The sequence below is a fragment of the Eubalaena glacialis genome, chromosome 1 (assembly GCF_028564815.1).
Source record: "Eubalaena glacialis isolate mEubGla1 chromosome 1, mEubGla1.1.hap2.+ XY, whole genome shotgun sequence".
In the NCBI taxonomy this organism is placed as follows: Eukaryota; Metazoa; Chordata; class Mammalia; order Artiodactyla; family Balaenidae; genus Eubalaena; species Eubalaena glacialis.
In genome coordinates, this window is record NC_083716.1 from 207,043,357 (window position 1) to 207,059,621 (window position 16,265).

The window sequence follows — 16,265 nt, forward strand, 5'->3', positions numbered from 1 at the left end:
ACCTAGAGACTGTCATACAGAGTGAAGTAAGTCAGAAAGAGAAAAACAAATATTGTATATTAACATATATATGTGGAATCTAGAAAAATGGTACAGATGAACCAGTTTGCAAGGCAGAAGTAGAGACACAGATGTAGAGAACAAAAGTATGGACACCAACGGGGGAAAGTGGGGGGTGGGGGGTGGGGGGATGAATTGGGAGATTGGGATTGATATGTATACACTAATATGTATAAGATAGATAACTAATAAGAACCTGCTGTATAAAAAATAAACAAAATTAAATTTAAAAAAAAAACTATTTCTCCTTCTCCCTAAGGTTTAGAACTTAGCCTGAGAGAACCCCAAAAGTGAAGACTAACTTTCTAATTTCCTTTATTCAGGGATGTGTTGAGAAAAAGAGAGATGACCAAGTGTGTAAAATGCCCACCACAGTGCAGTTCCTGGCAGAAAACAGATGCTCAATTAACGTTTGTTCATTTTCCCTCTTCCGTGTCCACGAGTTTTTCTTTTTTCTTTTTTTTTCTTCTTTTTATGTGAAGTATAGTTGATTTACAATATTGTGTTTCAGGTGTACTGCAAAGTGATTCAGTTATACAATACATATCTTTTTTTTTCTGGTTCTTTTCCATTATAGGCTATTACAAGATACTGAATATAGTTCCCTGTGCTATACAGCAAATCCTTCTTGTTTACCTGTTTTACATATAGTGGTGTATACATCAGAGTTTTTCTTTAGTTTGGTCCTGTTGTTTTGCTTTTTTCAAAGGGGCAGAGATTATAATGTGCACCATCAACACAGAGGGCTCCCAGGACATGGGCCTGACTCCCCAGAGGGGTTGGATCCTATAGACACATCTCTTCTTCCAAGAGGAAAAGAAGGGAAGACTGAACCAAGACTGTTCAACCAGCAGACACCAACCAACATCAGTCATGTGAGTGTAAACACCTAGGTAGGAGCTTGGTCCAGAACCCTACCTGGAAGGTGTTCCCGTCAGGGCTGCCATGTACAGTTGTATAGATTGCTTACTATACAAGGGCACCTGCAAAGGGGGAAAGTGGGAGCTGAAATCCACTCTGTGGTTCACTCACCATGCCCTGCACCCCAGTATTGGGTTGCATTCTTCTGAAGGATGGGGTACCCATTTCTAATTTCTACTAAGGTACTAAAAGGAAACTCAGTTTTCCTACACTCACATCACTTCTGACACCACATGTGTGAAGGTTTTTCCCACATCAACCAATTCTCCAGCTCTCTAGACACCAACCAGGTGTCCTACAATTCAACTCTGACACTAACTACCCAGAGTTAGCACAGACCCCACAGGTTAAGGGCTCAGTCCCACATGCCTGCTGCACTTAAGACACCAATCACAAGTCCCAGGTTGTCACCTGTACTTCTGACCAACAATCTATAAAATAAGGGGTTCCTAAGACCCATCCTCATGTTCAATAATTTGCTAGAACAGCTCACAAAACTCAGGAAACATTTACTTACTAGTTTAGATTTATTACGAAGGATATTTTAAAGGATACATATGAACAGCCAGATGAAGAGATACACAGGGCAAGACCCAGAAGGGTCCCAAGCACAGGAGTTCCTGTCCCCATGGAGTTTGGGGTGTGCCACCCTCCTACCACATAGATGTGTTCACCAACCCTGAAGCAATCTGAACTCCTTGGTTAGGGTTTTTATGGAGGCTTCATTACATACGCGTGATTGATTAAATCACTGGCAAATGGTGATTAATGCAACTTCTAGCCCTTCTCCCCTCCTCTGAGGTGGCAGGAGGGGCAGGGGGCTCAAAGGTCCAACCCTGTAATCCCGTGGTTGGTTCCCCCTCCTTAGGGGCTTTCCAAAATAACCCCATTAACATAAGCTCAGGTGTGGTTGAAAGGGGCTTGTTAATGAATAACAAAAGACACTCCTTTCCTGTTTATGCTCCAGAAATTAGAGGCATACCTCTCATTTTATTATGTTTCACTTTATTGCACTTCACAGATAAATGTGTTTTTACAAATTGAAGGTCTGTGGCAACCTGCTTCAAGCAAGTCTATCAGCACCATTTTTCCAACAGCATTGGCTCACTTTGTGCTTCTGTGTCACATTTTGGTAATTCTCGCAACATTTCAAGTTTTTTCATTATTATTATATTTCTTATGGTGATCTGTGATCAGTGATCTTTGATGTTGCCATTTTAATTGTTTTGGAGCACCATGAACCATGCCCATATGAGATGGTGAACCTAATCAATAAATATGTGTTCTGACTGCTCCACGGATCAGCCATTCCCTCTCTTCCTTTCCTCAAGCCTCCCTATTCCCTGAGACACAACAATATTGAAATCAGGCCAGTTAGTAACCCTACAATGGCCTCTAAGTGTTCAAGTAAAAGGAAACGTTTCACGTCTCTCACTTTAAATCAAAAACTAGAAATGATTAAGCTTAGTGAGGAAGGCATGTGGAAAGCTGAGAGAGGCTGAAAAGCTAGGCCTTTTGCACCAGTTAGCCAGGTTGTGAATGCAAAGGAAAGGTTTTTGAAGGAAGTTAAAACTGCTACTCCAGTGAACACACGAATGGTAAAAAAACAAAACAGCCTTATTGCTGATATGGAGAAAGTTTGAGTAGTCTTGATGGAAGATCAAACCAGCCACAACATTCCCTTAAGCCAAAACCTAATCCAGAGCAAAGCCCTAACTCTCTTCAATTCTATGAAGGCTGAGAGAGGTGAGGAAGCTGCAGAAGAATTTGAAGCGAGCAAAGGTTAGTTCATGAGGTTTAAGGCATGAAGCCATCTCCATAACAAAAGTGCAAGGTGAAGCAGCAGGTGCTGAGGCAAAAGCCTGCAGCAAGTTATCCAGAAGATCTAGCTAAGATAATTAACCAAGGTGGCCACACTAAACAACAGATTTTCAATGTAGACGAAATAGCCTTATGCTGAAAGAAGATGCCATCTAGGACTTCCAGAGCTAGAGCGAAGTCAATGCCTGGCTTCAAAGCTTCAAAAGACAGGCTGAATGTTACGGGTTAATGCAGCTGGTGACTTGAAGTTGAGGCCAATGCTCATTTACCATTCCGAAAATCCTAGGGCCCTTAAGAATTATGCTAAATCTATTCTCCCTGTGCTCTGTATATGGAACAACAAAGCCTGGATGACAGCATATCTGTTAACAACATGGTTTACTGAGTATTTTAAGCCCACTGTTGAGATCTACTGCTCAGAAAAGAAGATTCCTTTCAAAATATTACTGCTCATTGACAATGCACCTGGTCACCCAAGAGCTCTGATGGAGATGTACAAGATTAATGTTGTTTTCATGTCTGCTAACACAACATCCTGCAGCCCACATGTCAAGGAGTCATTTCAACTTTCAAGTGTTATTTTTTAAGAAATACATCTTGTAAGACTCTAGCTGCCATACCTAGTGACTCCTCTGATGGATCTGGGCAAAATCGAGAACCATCCGGAAAAGATTCACCATTCTAGATGCCATTAAGAACATTTGTGGGGAATTCTCTGATGGTCCAGTGGTTAGGACTCAGCGCTTTCACTGCCGCGGTCCAGGTTCAATCCCTGGTTGGGGAACTAAGATCCTGCAAGCTGCGAGGCACAGCCAAAAAAAAAAAGGAACATTTGTGAGTCATGGAAAGAAGTCAAAACATCAATATTAACAGGACCTTGGAAGAAGCTGATTGCAACCCTCATAGGTGACTTTAAGGGGTTCAAGACTTCAGTGGAGGAAGTAACTGCAGATGTGGTGAAAATAGCAAGATAGCAACTAGAATTAGAAGTAGAGCCTGAAGATGTGACTGAATTGCTGCAATCTCATGATAGAACTTGAATGGATGAGGAGTTGCTTCTTATGGAGGAACAAAAAAACTGGTTTCTTGAGATGAAATCTACTCCTGGTGAAGATGCTGTGAAGATTGTTGAAATGACAAAGGATTTAGAATATTACATAACTTAGTTGATAAAGCAGCAGCAGGGTTTGAGAGGATTGACTCCAATTTTGAAAGTTCTACTGTAGGTAAAATTCTATCAAACAGCATTGCATGCTACAGAGAAATCGTTCATGAAAGGAAATGTCAATCAATGCGGCAAACATCATTGTTGTCTTATTTTAAGAAATTTCTGCAGCCACTGCAACCTTCAGCAACCACCATCGTGATCAGTCAGCGGCCATCAAGGCAAGACCCTCCACCGTAAAAAGATTACGACCCATTGAAGGCTTAGATGATGGTTAGCATTTTTTTAACAGTAAAGTATTTTTTAATTCAGGTATGTACATTGTTTTTTTAGACATAACACTATTGCACACTTAATAGACTACATAAGTAAATAAAACTTTCATAGGCCCTGGGAAACAAAAATATTCATGTGACTTGCTATATTCCAGTATTCACATTTATTGGAGTTGTCTGCAACCAAACCCACAATATCTCTGAGATATGCCTGTACAAGAATTTTAGGAGTTCTGTGTCAGAGGCTAGCGACAAAGACCAAATATATATTTCTTATTATGTCACAACATCACAGGTACTGAGTGGGTAGTCGTGGCCATCCTCTCTTTGGAAGAAACTCTATATTGTTCCAGCCCATGGGGAAAGTTGAAGACTGACATGGCTGTGGTCATATGCTTGAAGTTTCCCAAAAGTTAGGAAATGATGCAGCAGTGAATAGAGCTGGCTTTGATTTGATTTAAACTAGTTAACCATTAATTGTGGCAACAGCAATCTATCAAAGGTGAAAACTGCTTCACTTTGATCCAGCTCTGTAGATGATGGTTTAGCATCAAAAAAGGGAGCAGGGAATTCCCTGGTGGTCCAGTGGTTAAGACTTGGACTTTCACTGCCGTGGACCTGGGCTCAATCCCTGGTCAGGGAACTAAGATCCCACAAGCTGTGCGGTGCAGCCAAAAAAGAAAAAAGAAAACAAAAAAGGGGGCAGATCATAAAGTATATTCTATTTCTCTTTCTTTTTATGAAATTATAACTGAAATTATATCAAAGACTGAACCTTAAGATCTCCCTACAAGCTCCACACTCTCTAAATATCACTCTTGGGACTTCCCTGGTGGCACAGTGGTTAAGAATCCGCCTGCCAATGCAGGGACACGGGTTCGAGCCCTGGTCCGGGAAGATCCCACATGCCGCGGAGTAACTAAGCCCGTGCACCACAACTACTGAGCCTGTGCTCTAGAGCCCATGTGCCACAACTACTGAGCCCGCGTGCCTAGAGCCCGTGCCCCACAACAAGAGAAACCACCACAATGAGAAGCCTGCTCCCGCTCACCGCAACTAGAGAAAGCCCGCGTGCAGCAAAGAAGACCCAATACAGACAAAAATAAATACATAATAAATAAATAAATAAATAAATAAATAAAATTTTTAAAAAATAAATAAATATCACTCTTCTGCTTCACATGGAACCCACGTGAATTCCATTCTAAGCCATTCTGTCTTATTCAACATAATCTCCCTTTTGTTTTTTGTTTCTGTTTGTTTTATAAATTATTTATTTATTTATTTATTTATTTATTTTTGGCTGCATTGGGTCTTCATTGCTGCGCGTGGACTTTTCTCTAGTTGCGGCGAGTGGGGGCTACTCTTTGTTGCAGTACACGGGCTTCTCATTGCTGTGCCTTCTCTTGTTGCAGAGCACGGGCTCTAGGCGCACAGGCTTCAGTAGTTTTGGCACATGGGCTCAGTAGTTGTGGCTTGTGGGCTCTAGAGTGCAGGTTCAGTAGTTGTGGCACACGGGCTTAGTTGCTCCACGGCATGTGGGATCTTCCCAGACCGGGGATCGAACCCATGTCCCCTGCATTGGCAGGCAGATTCTTAACCACTGCACCACCAGGGAAGTCCTGTTTGTTTGTTTTTTGGCCATGCCACAGGGCTTGAGGGATCTTAGTTCCCCGACCAGGGATTGAACCCAGGCCCCGGCAGTGAAAACGCCAAGCCCTAACCACTAGACCGCCAGGGAATTCCCAACATAATCTCCCTTTGATGGTTTTTTTTTTCCTTGCTTTCTACATATATCATGTTCCTTTTCCTTAATTTTTCACCTTTAGGAGATGGAGTTGATTGACAAAGCCGAGAGAAAGAGAAGAGCCAAGACAGATAAGTCCAAGGCACCCAAGAGGGAGAGAGAAGGAAAGCTCGGTGGGGAAGCAGAGGCTGCTGTTGGTAAGGGACCATCCAGGAGAACACACCTAATGGTAGCCAGGAGGTGCCATGGAGAATCAGCATGGATCCTATGGGACAAACTATCTGTGTTGAGTCTCCTTGACTACCACAGCTAAGATGGTGTTGCAGCCTTACTTCATGTCAATATCTTGGGAGATAAGGATAGAGGAAACCAGGGGACCCTAGAGACCTGTAATCAGCAAGAGAGAAAATTACAGTAATAACACTAACACCTATTAAATGAATACCCACTGAATTAGGAGCTCTGCATTTATGACATCATGAAATCCCCACAACAGCTCCATAAAGTAAGCACTATTATTATATCATGTGGAGAGGTTGGGTGACTTGCGTAACATCAAACAGATCAAACGGTAAAGTGGTGGACCCAGGGTCTGGACCTGTCATTTGATTCCAAACTCATAACTCTCAAACACTGCCTCTGTGAATAATAAATAAGTCATAATCTGAGAATTGGTCCGTGAGAGCATTTGGGAAGGGGAAGGTTGCAACATGCTCTGAATGGTTACTCCAGCTGTCATTTTTCTTCTTGGTTCCTTGTGTGGCACCTCACAAGGAATTCAGGTTCCTATGCTTCTGGGGACTTTCTTTTCTTTTTTTTTTTTAATTAATTTTTATTGGAGTAGAGTTGATTTACAATGTTGTGTTCTGAGAACCTTCTTTAACATAAAACCTACACTCATTCTTTCCCGGCCATATGAAGACCCTCAAAACAAATCAAAGGCTGTCAAAAAGGATGACGTTGGATAGTTTCCTGGGTCAGATCTTTTTTTTTTTTTAAATCGAAGTGTAGTTGATTTACAATGCTGTGCCAATCTCTGCTGTACAGCAAAGTGACTCAGTTCTACACATACATTCTTTTTTTATATTCTTTTCCATTATGGTTTATCCCAGGATGTTGAATATAGTTCCCCATGCTCTACAGTAGGACCTTGTTGTTCATCCAGATCTATTTTTGAGGTTTGCTTTTTAAAGTCTTGCTGAATTTACATCGTTGTAGCCCATAACTTGGGTAGCATTGGCAGGACTGGGAAAGGAAATACTTGTGGCCCCAGAGGAGAACTGAGGAAGAGTATGGAAGGTTTAAACTTTACCAGGTTACAAAGTTGCAACCTCAAGCTAGACTCCTGAGGCATGACTTTCCAGCTGTACCTATAGGTCTTCCCTCCAGAGAGTCTTACGCCCACCATAGGTCAGGGTAAATCAGAACTTCTTTAGTAGCAAGACTGCTGAATTACAGTTGATCCAAGTAGGATAAGGCAGTTTCTCAAAGGGTAGTCTATGGACTACCCTTCTCAAAACGCTTGGAGTGGTTGTTAAAATGCAGATTCCTACAGAATCAGACTCTAGGGGTGTGGCTCAGGAATCCGCACCCAGGTGATTCCATTGCACACGGAAGTTTTAAAGTTACTGAAAAGGATGCAGAGATCACGTTTATTAGCTATGTCTCTATCCCCCATTGTTCTCTCCCAGGAAAGTCAAAGGAATCAAAGGCTGAAAAGAAATCAGAGCTAATTCCCAAAGGAAAAAAACCTGGAGTCAAAAGGAAAAAGACACAGAAGGAAAGGAATCTGGAAATAGTAGCAGAGCTGGGTGGGCCTGATGTCATTAACTCGAAGAAAACTAAAGACACCTCAGATGGAGGTTTCTTTCCTTCAGGCTCTGTTGTAGAGGACCCTTGGCTTTCTTCCAAATTGGATGCCCCTGAGAGCCAAGTTTCTATAGATGGAAGGTCATCGCCTACCCAGACTGCACCTGTCCCTGGAAACATGGAATCTGAAGAAGAGGGAAGCCATAAGGACCCTTCCAAGGTAGGGTCCAATATTCTCACCTTGGCCAGAGGGATTTCAGTCCTCACTGGTGCAACTGCAGAGGTGGGAAAAACTGCCCTGAATTACACTGCAGTTACTGAAACAGCTCTACTACATAGTGGCTTTATTTGTTCTACTTTGGTACCTTCTGACCCTTTAAGGAGCCAGATCTGATCATAGACACAGGGTGGCAAAGCCCCTCTGAAATGATGTATTCTGTGAGGCTCTCAAACTACTAGGGCAGGTACCCACCCTTAAAGAGCAGAAAGTTGGCACAGCACCCATTTGTGAGAGGTACAGTCCTCACAGTTACAAGGAAAGGTGAATTCAGGCCTCAGAGCCAAGCACATATTCTTGACTTGGCCTGGAGATCATGTACTGCTTGCCTCTCAAAAGCTGCAGAAATTCTACCATTCCTAATCTGCTTTTCTGCGGCACACATCTGGGCCATGGGTAACTTATACACACACATCTATCTCCCTTTTCTTTAAACACTGCAAACGTACCCACAGCTAGACCACTATGGTTAAACTCGCATAAGTTACATGCAAATATGGTACAACTCTGCTGAATTTCATTTAATCTTTACAGCCACACTTGTGACCCAGGTATGATTCGTCCCATTTTACAGACTTAGAAGCTGAGGCTTAAAAGAGTTAGATGTTTGTTGCCAGAAGTTACACAACCATCAAGTGGTAGAGCCGAGATTTAGATCTTTCGATTCCAAAATCAGAGCTCTTGTCACTATTTTAAATTATTATGTATTTATTTATTTTACAGCCTGTGGTCTTCCAAAAAGGATTTCAGAAAGATTTTTCCTTTCTAGTTCTCAATCTTCCCAGCTGCCTAGACTATAGGATTCTGCTTTATACAGCAGATGAAAATTTTAAGCTGTGGGCAGAAGTTTTCTGAGCCTGCTATAGACTCAGAATTTCTAGATTTATTGTCAATCCACAGTACCATGCTGCCTCAGCAAAGGCTAAAAAGCAAGGAAGTATCCACCCCAAGTTGGATACACAGAGTGCCCATGGAAGAGTTGCCATTCAAGGTTCCCCTCAGGAGGATATTTCTGACTGAGGAGGAGGCATCAGGAAGAAAAAGAAAGCTAAGACACTCTTCACAGAAACTATGAGAACGTTTCATTGAAAAAGTGGATTTGCATAGGATTAAATATGAGTCTGACACATCTACACCTAAGTCTGCCCCTAAAACAGCCTTTATCTAGAACCTGTGGTTCTGAGCCCTGGCTTCACGTTAGAATCACCGGAATATGCTTTTTTAAACCACCAAGAAAAAAAGTATACTTAAAAAAAAAAAAAAAAAGGAGTTCCCTGGCGGTCCAGTTGTTAGGCCTCCGAGCTTCTGCTGCCGGGCCTGGGTTCAATCCCTGGTGGGTGAACTAAGATCCCACAAGCCCTGTGGCGTGGCCAGAACAATTAAATTAAATTTTTGAAAACCCACCAAGGCCTCCCACCTAGGTATTCTCATTTAATTGGTCTGGGTGGGGCTTTTGGCCTCAAGTACTTTTTAAAAGCTCCTTGGGTGATTATAACGTGCATCTAGACAAACGATGTACCAGACATTATGTTGGCTCTTTCACTATTTCAGTTAATTCTGGTAACAGCCAGCTAAAAGGAAGACAATATCCAAGAAATTAAGTTGTTATCCCCAAATTCTGAAGCAAGTAAGAGAGAGACTTAGATCCAGGTCGATCAGAAATCCAGAGCCCAGGCCAGTGGTGGCAGAGTTTATAGGGCTGTGGTCAGAGTGTGGAAACCACCTAATCTCTAATTAGAGGCAACATCCCGTGGGTGGAGGACGGCTCGCTGACGGGACAAGGTCCCCGTGATTACCGTACGTCCCTTGCACTAAGAACACTCTGGTTCCTTAGGCCCTCCTCGCTAAGAGGGAGCCGGAGAAAGCTTCCCGGGCCAGGCTGCGAGCAGAGAGGGCCGAGATGAGACGGCTGGAGGTGGAAAGGAAGAGAAGGCAGCGGGAGGAGGAGAGGCGGCTTCAACAGGAGCAGCTGGAGAGGACAGAGAAGATGAAGGAGGAGCTGGAGCTGGAGATCCGGTGGGTAGGGCGGCCACAGCGGCCACGGCCACGATAGGAAGCAGAAGATAAGGCAGGGGTTGACTTCCACTAGGGGTAAAGCTGGTTCTGAGGCTCATGCCCTGAAGTAAAACAGCACGTTTTTCACTATCCTGGTTATCCCAGGGACAATCTGGACCAAAGATAAGATGTGGTGTCTTAAACCATTAGGGTTACTCCAGATAAGATGTTCACGGGATCTTCCCGGGAGGGCTTTGAGATCTGGTCCAGCAAACATTTGTTGCGCCTCTTGCCACGTTGTCTGCATTGTGTTAGGCTCTTCCATAGGCCTCTGGGCTCATTTAATCTTCACAACAACGCTGTGAGACAGGAATTTCAAAATCCATTTGATAAGAATGGAAAATGCGGCTCTGGGAACTTAGGCCCCTGTGCCAGAGCACAGAGCTGTGTAGAAACTTCCAGGCTTCTAGTTCCAGGCCTGTTGTGTTCTTGCTTCTGCTCTTCAGTTAGGCTTCCCTTAGAAAACGAGTCTCCTCTGAATGGGACGCTCCGTGTGGCCTGCAGCCTGCAAAGCCTCCATCAGAGGCACGGCTTGTCCTACAAGGACAGTGTTTCCTGCCATTTCCCTGACCAATTCGTGGGTTTTCTCAGCTTGAGGAAACAGAAACTCGAGGAAGAACAGCAGAGGCAGGAGAAGGAGGAGAGAAAGCAGTGGCTCCGGTTGCAAATGGTCCAAGAGAGAGCTCGGCAGCAACAGGAGGCGTTCCGGAGGAAACTGCAGGAACTGCAGAGAAAGCAGCAGGAGGAAGCCAAGAAGGCTGGTGAGGGGGACTCAGCTCTTGGCAACGCCCATCTATCTGGGACAGAAGTATATTTATCCCACTGTGGGTGTTCGTTTGACTCTCCCCAGAGTTATTCCTATCCTAGGTCTCAGTGTGAAGCACTCTAAATGGATAAGCTGATTTTTTTCAAAGTGATTAATATGTGTGACTCTAGTGAGTTGAGATATCAGATCAAAATAAGAAAGACTCGTTTGTGGAAATGACTTTTGGGTCCCACTCCCAATTCAGTAATCTCCTGAAGTGGGACCCTGCCCCTCTCATTGCCCTTCCAGCATTGCTCAGAAGCTGCCTAAATTGGAGACATAGTCCTGCTCCTTGCTTCCTTCCCTAGCAGATGGAAACAGTCAAACATCTGGATAGCTTCAGGGCAGCCTTTCAGGTGATGTGTGGAATCTCTACAGCCTCACGTTTGAGGAATAGGAAAGCACTTTAGCAGATGACACCCTGTAGACTGGTCAGTCCAGCTGAGTAAGCACCAAGTTTCTCCAGACCCTGCTGTGACACCTGTCCCCAACCCATCTGCATACCACCCATGAATGTACCAGGCTCTGGAAACTTCTTCCCCAAGGTTTTGTATTCATTGCACACAGTGCACTGCACACAGTAGGTGCTTGATAAAGGACTCTTAAGTTAGTAAGTTAACCCAAGGTAATCCCCACAGAGGATCTGGCAACCTGCTGTCAGGCAAGCTACAGAATATCTCACTGGGAGTCCCTGGGAATCACAAACTTGAGAGTCAGATCAGAGAGTTGTTTTCCCCAATAATGAGACCCCTGCTGAGCCTACCTGCCTTTCTGTTCTGCAGAGGCAGAGAAGCAAAGGCAGAAGGAATTGGAAATGCAGTTAGCAGAAGAACAAAAGCGCCCGATGGAAATGGCTGAAGAAGAACGGCTGGAGTATCAGCAGTGGAAACAGGAAGCAGAAGAGAAGGCTTGGCTGGAAGCAGAGGACAGAGGGCGAAAGGAAGAGGAAGCAGCAAGGCTGGCTCTGGAGGAAGCCATGAAACAAGCCCAGGAACAAGCCAGGTATTTGCTATTTGGGCAACAGTTGCAGTAGTGGGATTGTTCAAAGGCTTGACTGCCTGCTACTAGTACTAGCTTTGCACTGCCTTTGGGCACGTGAAGTTTTCCCACTTCCCATAGCATGGTTTGGAAGAACTAAAAAATAGAGATTCTCCTGCTGCAAAGATCACAGAATTTCTTGATGGCTTGAAGAACTCGTATTGAAGCTAGAAGGGAGTTTACAGATCATCTATCTCAGCCCTCTGGTTCACAGATGAGAAAACCAAGTCCCAGAGAGAAGGATCTTGATTAGGGCTAACAGTGACTTAGGGGCAGTACCAGGACCAGATCTAAGACCCCCTGGTCCTGAACCAGTACCTTTCTCAGTAAGTATTTATTGGGTACCTATTATGTGCCAAACACTATTCTGGACACTGGGAATTCAGGAGTAAACAAGACAGATGTCTCTTCTCCAACGGCATTTACATTCTAGGGGTGGGGATGGGGAGACAGACTCTAAACAAAGATTTTTTAAGCTGGCAATAAATGCTATTCAGAAATTCTTTAAAGACGTGATAGGATTGCAGGAGGTATAGTTCAGACGGATCGGCCAGGGTAACACCTTAGAAGAGGTGATACATAAGGTGAAATCTGAATTACAACGAGTTAGCCACATAAACATCTGGAAGAAAAATATTCCAGTAGGTAAACAGCAAGTGCAAAAGTTCAAAGAAAGGAATGAGGCTGGCATGGTGGAAGAATAAAAGAAAGCATGGCTGGAATGAAGTGAACAAGGCACAAAGAATACTTCCAGATGAGGTCAGAGAGGTAGGCCTTGTTAGGAGAAATAGCCCAGAATCAGCCATCAGGGGCCAACAGCATTTCCCCCTTTGTTCTCTTGCAATAGTTATGATCACTGCATCTTTCTGCTAATAGAATCTCTTGAGTAAAGTGGTTTCAATTGACTCTTTAAAAACCAGGTCCTCCGTAGTGGCTATATCATAAATTTCCCCTCTTAGTGAAGGCAACAAACAGTCATCCCCCTTTAGAACCATTAAAAGTGAAGGGTAAAGAAACCCAACACAGAAAACCACAATTCCAATCTTAACTGTAAACAATTTACCCCTTGAAAGTTATTTTCTACAACTTAAGCTTAATCTAAGCTAATAAATACTCTTCAGGGGACCAGAAAAAGAAGGAAGCCAGAACAACTCTATTTCAAGGTTTTCCACCTAACCTTGAGTTGTTCCTCTCCTGAAACATTCCTCAGCTGTTACGCGAATTACAAAACAGATTAGGGAAGTCTTGATTCAATTTCAAAATTATGTGTTCCATGTATCATAGCAGTAGGGTTGGGTTCATAAGTATTGAAACCAAAAGCAAGCTATTGGAGTTGCAGTTTTCCACAAAAAGAAAACTGGCAAGTAGTACAAGGGGAAGTTGAGCAATTTTGCAACACTAATCCAAGTAGCTGAAAGCAAAAAACCAAGTAATTAAAGGGATATGTGAGGGGTGTTAAAGAGCCTCATTCCAGCAAGGGTTAGGAGAACTTGATGCTAACTAGCTTGATTTCGTCTTCACTTGTGTGACATTGGCCCAGGTACAGTTAACTTCTCTGGCCTGTTTCTTCATCTCCAAAACAAGGGAGTCCCTTCCAGCAATACAAATTTAAGAACTGTTACACCTTTCCTTTTACTTTCCTAGTAGGAGGATCACGATACTCTAAACCTCATATGTAAAGTCACTAAATGAACAGAGTATGATCTTCCACTAAAATGCAAGATCAGTAGCCCCAAGTCTAACTGATGATGACTGAAATCCAAAATTCTTCCACGAGCTTATAAGGACAATTTCTAGGATGCTTAATCAGTATTGTGATTGCGGGTGGGGTTGTTTCCTCAGGCAAAAAGCTGCTTTGAAGAAAGATCTTCATTTCCACCAAGAACTCCGTAAGGAAGCCAATGGCCTACAGTGGACACAGAACATTTCCAGACCATGGGTCTACTCTTACTTCCAGTTCCTACAAATACCAAGACCTTAAGACTAGAAGAAAACTAAAAAGTTAGGAGGTGGTGACAGAAAACGAGTGACTTCCTTCTGTAATGAAGTTCCATCCTGAGCTCAGTTAGCTCCATTTCATCTAGTTCACTTCACCTCACCCCACACTTCACTTCACTCTAGGCCCTCCCTCCCCACCACCCAAACCTTACTCAACCCAGTCAAACTTGTCACACACCTAAATTCTTTATGTTCTCTGGAACCACGTAAATCCGGAAGCTTTGGTGCCTAAAATTAGCCAATAATTTCATAATTTGTTTGAATTTCAGTAAATTTCGGCTTAATTTCAGTGAGTAAGACATTAACATAATCTTAGGGTAGCTGAAGTATTTCATTTCAGTGTCTCTGAAAGAGCTGTAGGTAAATGGAAATTCTATAATGCAATAACTCTGAATTAGCAAAGAGGAGCTAATTCATGTATTTACATATTAAGAATTTTATTATAATTTATAAAGCAAAACTACATCCATTTCCTAAGAATCTAAAGTTTAATTTCTATTTAAAACAAGTTAATCACTTGATAAATGTTCATTTGAGCAAAATGAACTGTTCTGAGGGCATTCTCACAACCTCAAAGTACAGATTAAGAGCTGCACTATCCAAATAAGTAGCCACATGTAGCTATTTAAATATGTTAAAACATTCAGTTCTCCAGACACACTAGCCACATTTCAGGTGCTCAATAACCAGATGTGGATACTGGCTACTGTAATAGAACATTTTCATCCTCACAGAAAGTTCTATCGGACAACATTGTATTCTAGAGCCCAGAAAACAAACCGATCTTGAGGTTTTGCTCCTGTGTCTTGAAAAACCAGCCACTCACATAATTTCCCCATTTTTAAAATCACACTGAACCTATAAGCATCTTGATTAGATAATCTGTCTTTAACATCTCCTTAATATCAGTTAAGTATCTGATAAGTATCTATCATAGATTGATCATTAAAGGGGATGAAGGACCTTTAGCAAATAAGATATGTAAAAAGATGTTAAAGCAAGCAGTACCTGAACCTGAATTTTCCCAGGAATTTCCTTTGGCCCTATCCTATACTTCACTGTCTACAGCTAAAAAAACTTAGTATTTGCAGATGACTCCCTCAAATCTCCCACTAATGCTTGTAAGGTGCTTTCTACAGGAACTGCGCTTCCACAATCCAGAAGTCAAGCTTAATTTTGAGTCTGTATTGCTGTGTTATTGGACTTGTTTAGATTTGATGCTTATTTTCAAACACTTGCTTTATATAAAATAGAAATAAAATGGCCAAAACACTGGCTATCACAGTGAATTTAAATATGCCACTTAAAACTTTTTCTCAAACTTGTCGATCCTACTTGCACATTCATTCATTCATTCAATTCATCACTCAATAATACTTAGGTGAGAAAGGAGCATCTCAAATAATTCAACCGAAAAGAAAGAACACTCAAGGAAAACATCCTTGCAGGGGAAATTACCATTACTGATTTTATTTTCTCCCTTCTTTTACAAATTTAGGATGTTGCAGTCAAGCACCAGGTAGAGAGGCTACACTAAATGTTATTCGAGGTCCCTTCCAAATCTGATATTCTATTAAATTGTTGCTGTGAAAAGCCTATTTTATCAGCAGTACTCACCAGATAAGCACATTTTTCAGTTAACCATAGCAGACTGCAAAGCATTTAGAAGAATCCAATAAACTAAAATCAAGAAAATTATATCCCCAAATTATATTATAGTTAATCTCCACCACCTAAATGCTGAGAGCCCTCAGAAAGAGATGCAAACAAAGCTAAGATACCAAACTACATATTCACGCATTCTGGATAGCTCAAATAGCCTATGAGGTTTGCTACTCAGGCCTGACAGAAATATGCAACTCAATGAGGACTTTCTAGAAATGGGCCTGACTCCTAGTTACTATTTAATATAATGATAAATGCCAGGTAATGGTCTAAAAGCTCTAATTTACCTAGACTATATATGTACAATACAAATAATTTTTCAGTTAGGGTCAAATATAAGAATTTATAAGGCGAGCCAATTATTTTTCAATAGGGGACTTGAGAAGGGATTCAAACTATAACAGTTTATAAAATGCATTAGAGATAGGTCTTATTCGCTCTTCTAATGTAGTCAGATGACATTCTATTTGGAATAATATGAAATAGGATTACGTATATGCACAGATATACTGAATTCTGTGATTCATTAAGGGTTTAAAAGAAAAAGTTAAGCCCTCTAATTAAGGAACTAATTTGGTATTTTAATTTTACACAGTTTAAAGAGAGGAGATAAAGAAATAAAAGAAAAT

At 42.1% G+C, this 16,265-nt stretch overlaps 1 protein-coding gene across 1 annotated transcript in view; it reads left to right on the top strand.

The window, feature by feature from the left end:
* KIAA2012 (KIAA2012 ortholog) overlaps positions 1 to 13,954 on the top strand; it is a 115,947-nt gene extending 101,993 nt beyond the window's left edge. The window contains exons 17-23 of the mRNA XM_061204022.1: positions 770 to 935; positions 6,072 to 6,186; positions 7,681 to 8,018; positions 9,910 to 10,091; positions 10,722 to 10,891; positions 11,718 to 11,937; positions 13,816 to 13,954. Of these exons, the coding sequence (XP_061060005.1) occupies positions 770 to 935; positions 6,072 to 6,186; positions 7,681 to 8,018; positions 9,910 to 10,091; positions 10,722 to 10,891; positions 11,718 to 11,937; positions 13,816 to 13,954 (1,330 nt within the window). The remainder of the gene's footprint in view (positions 1 to 769; positions 936 to 6,071; positions 6,187 to 7,680; positions 8,019 to 9,909; positions 10,092 to 10,721; positions 10,892 to 11,717; positions 11,938 to 13,815) is intronic.
* The last annotated feature ends 2,311 nt before the right edge of the window (positions 13,955 to 16,265 follow it).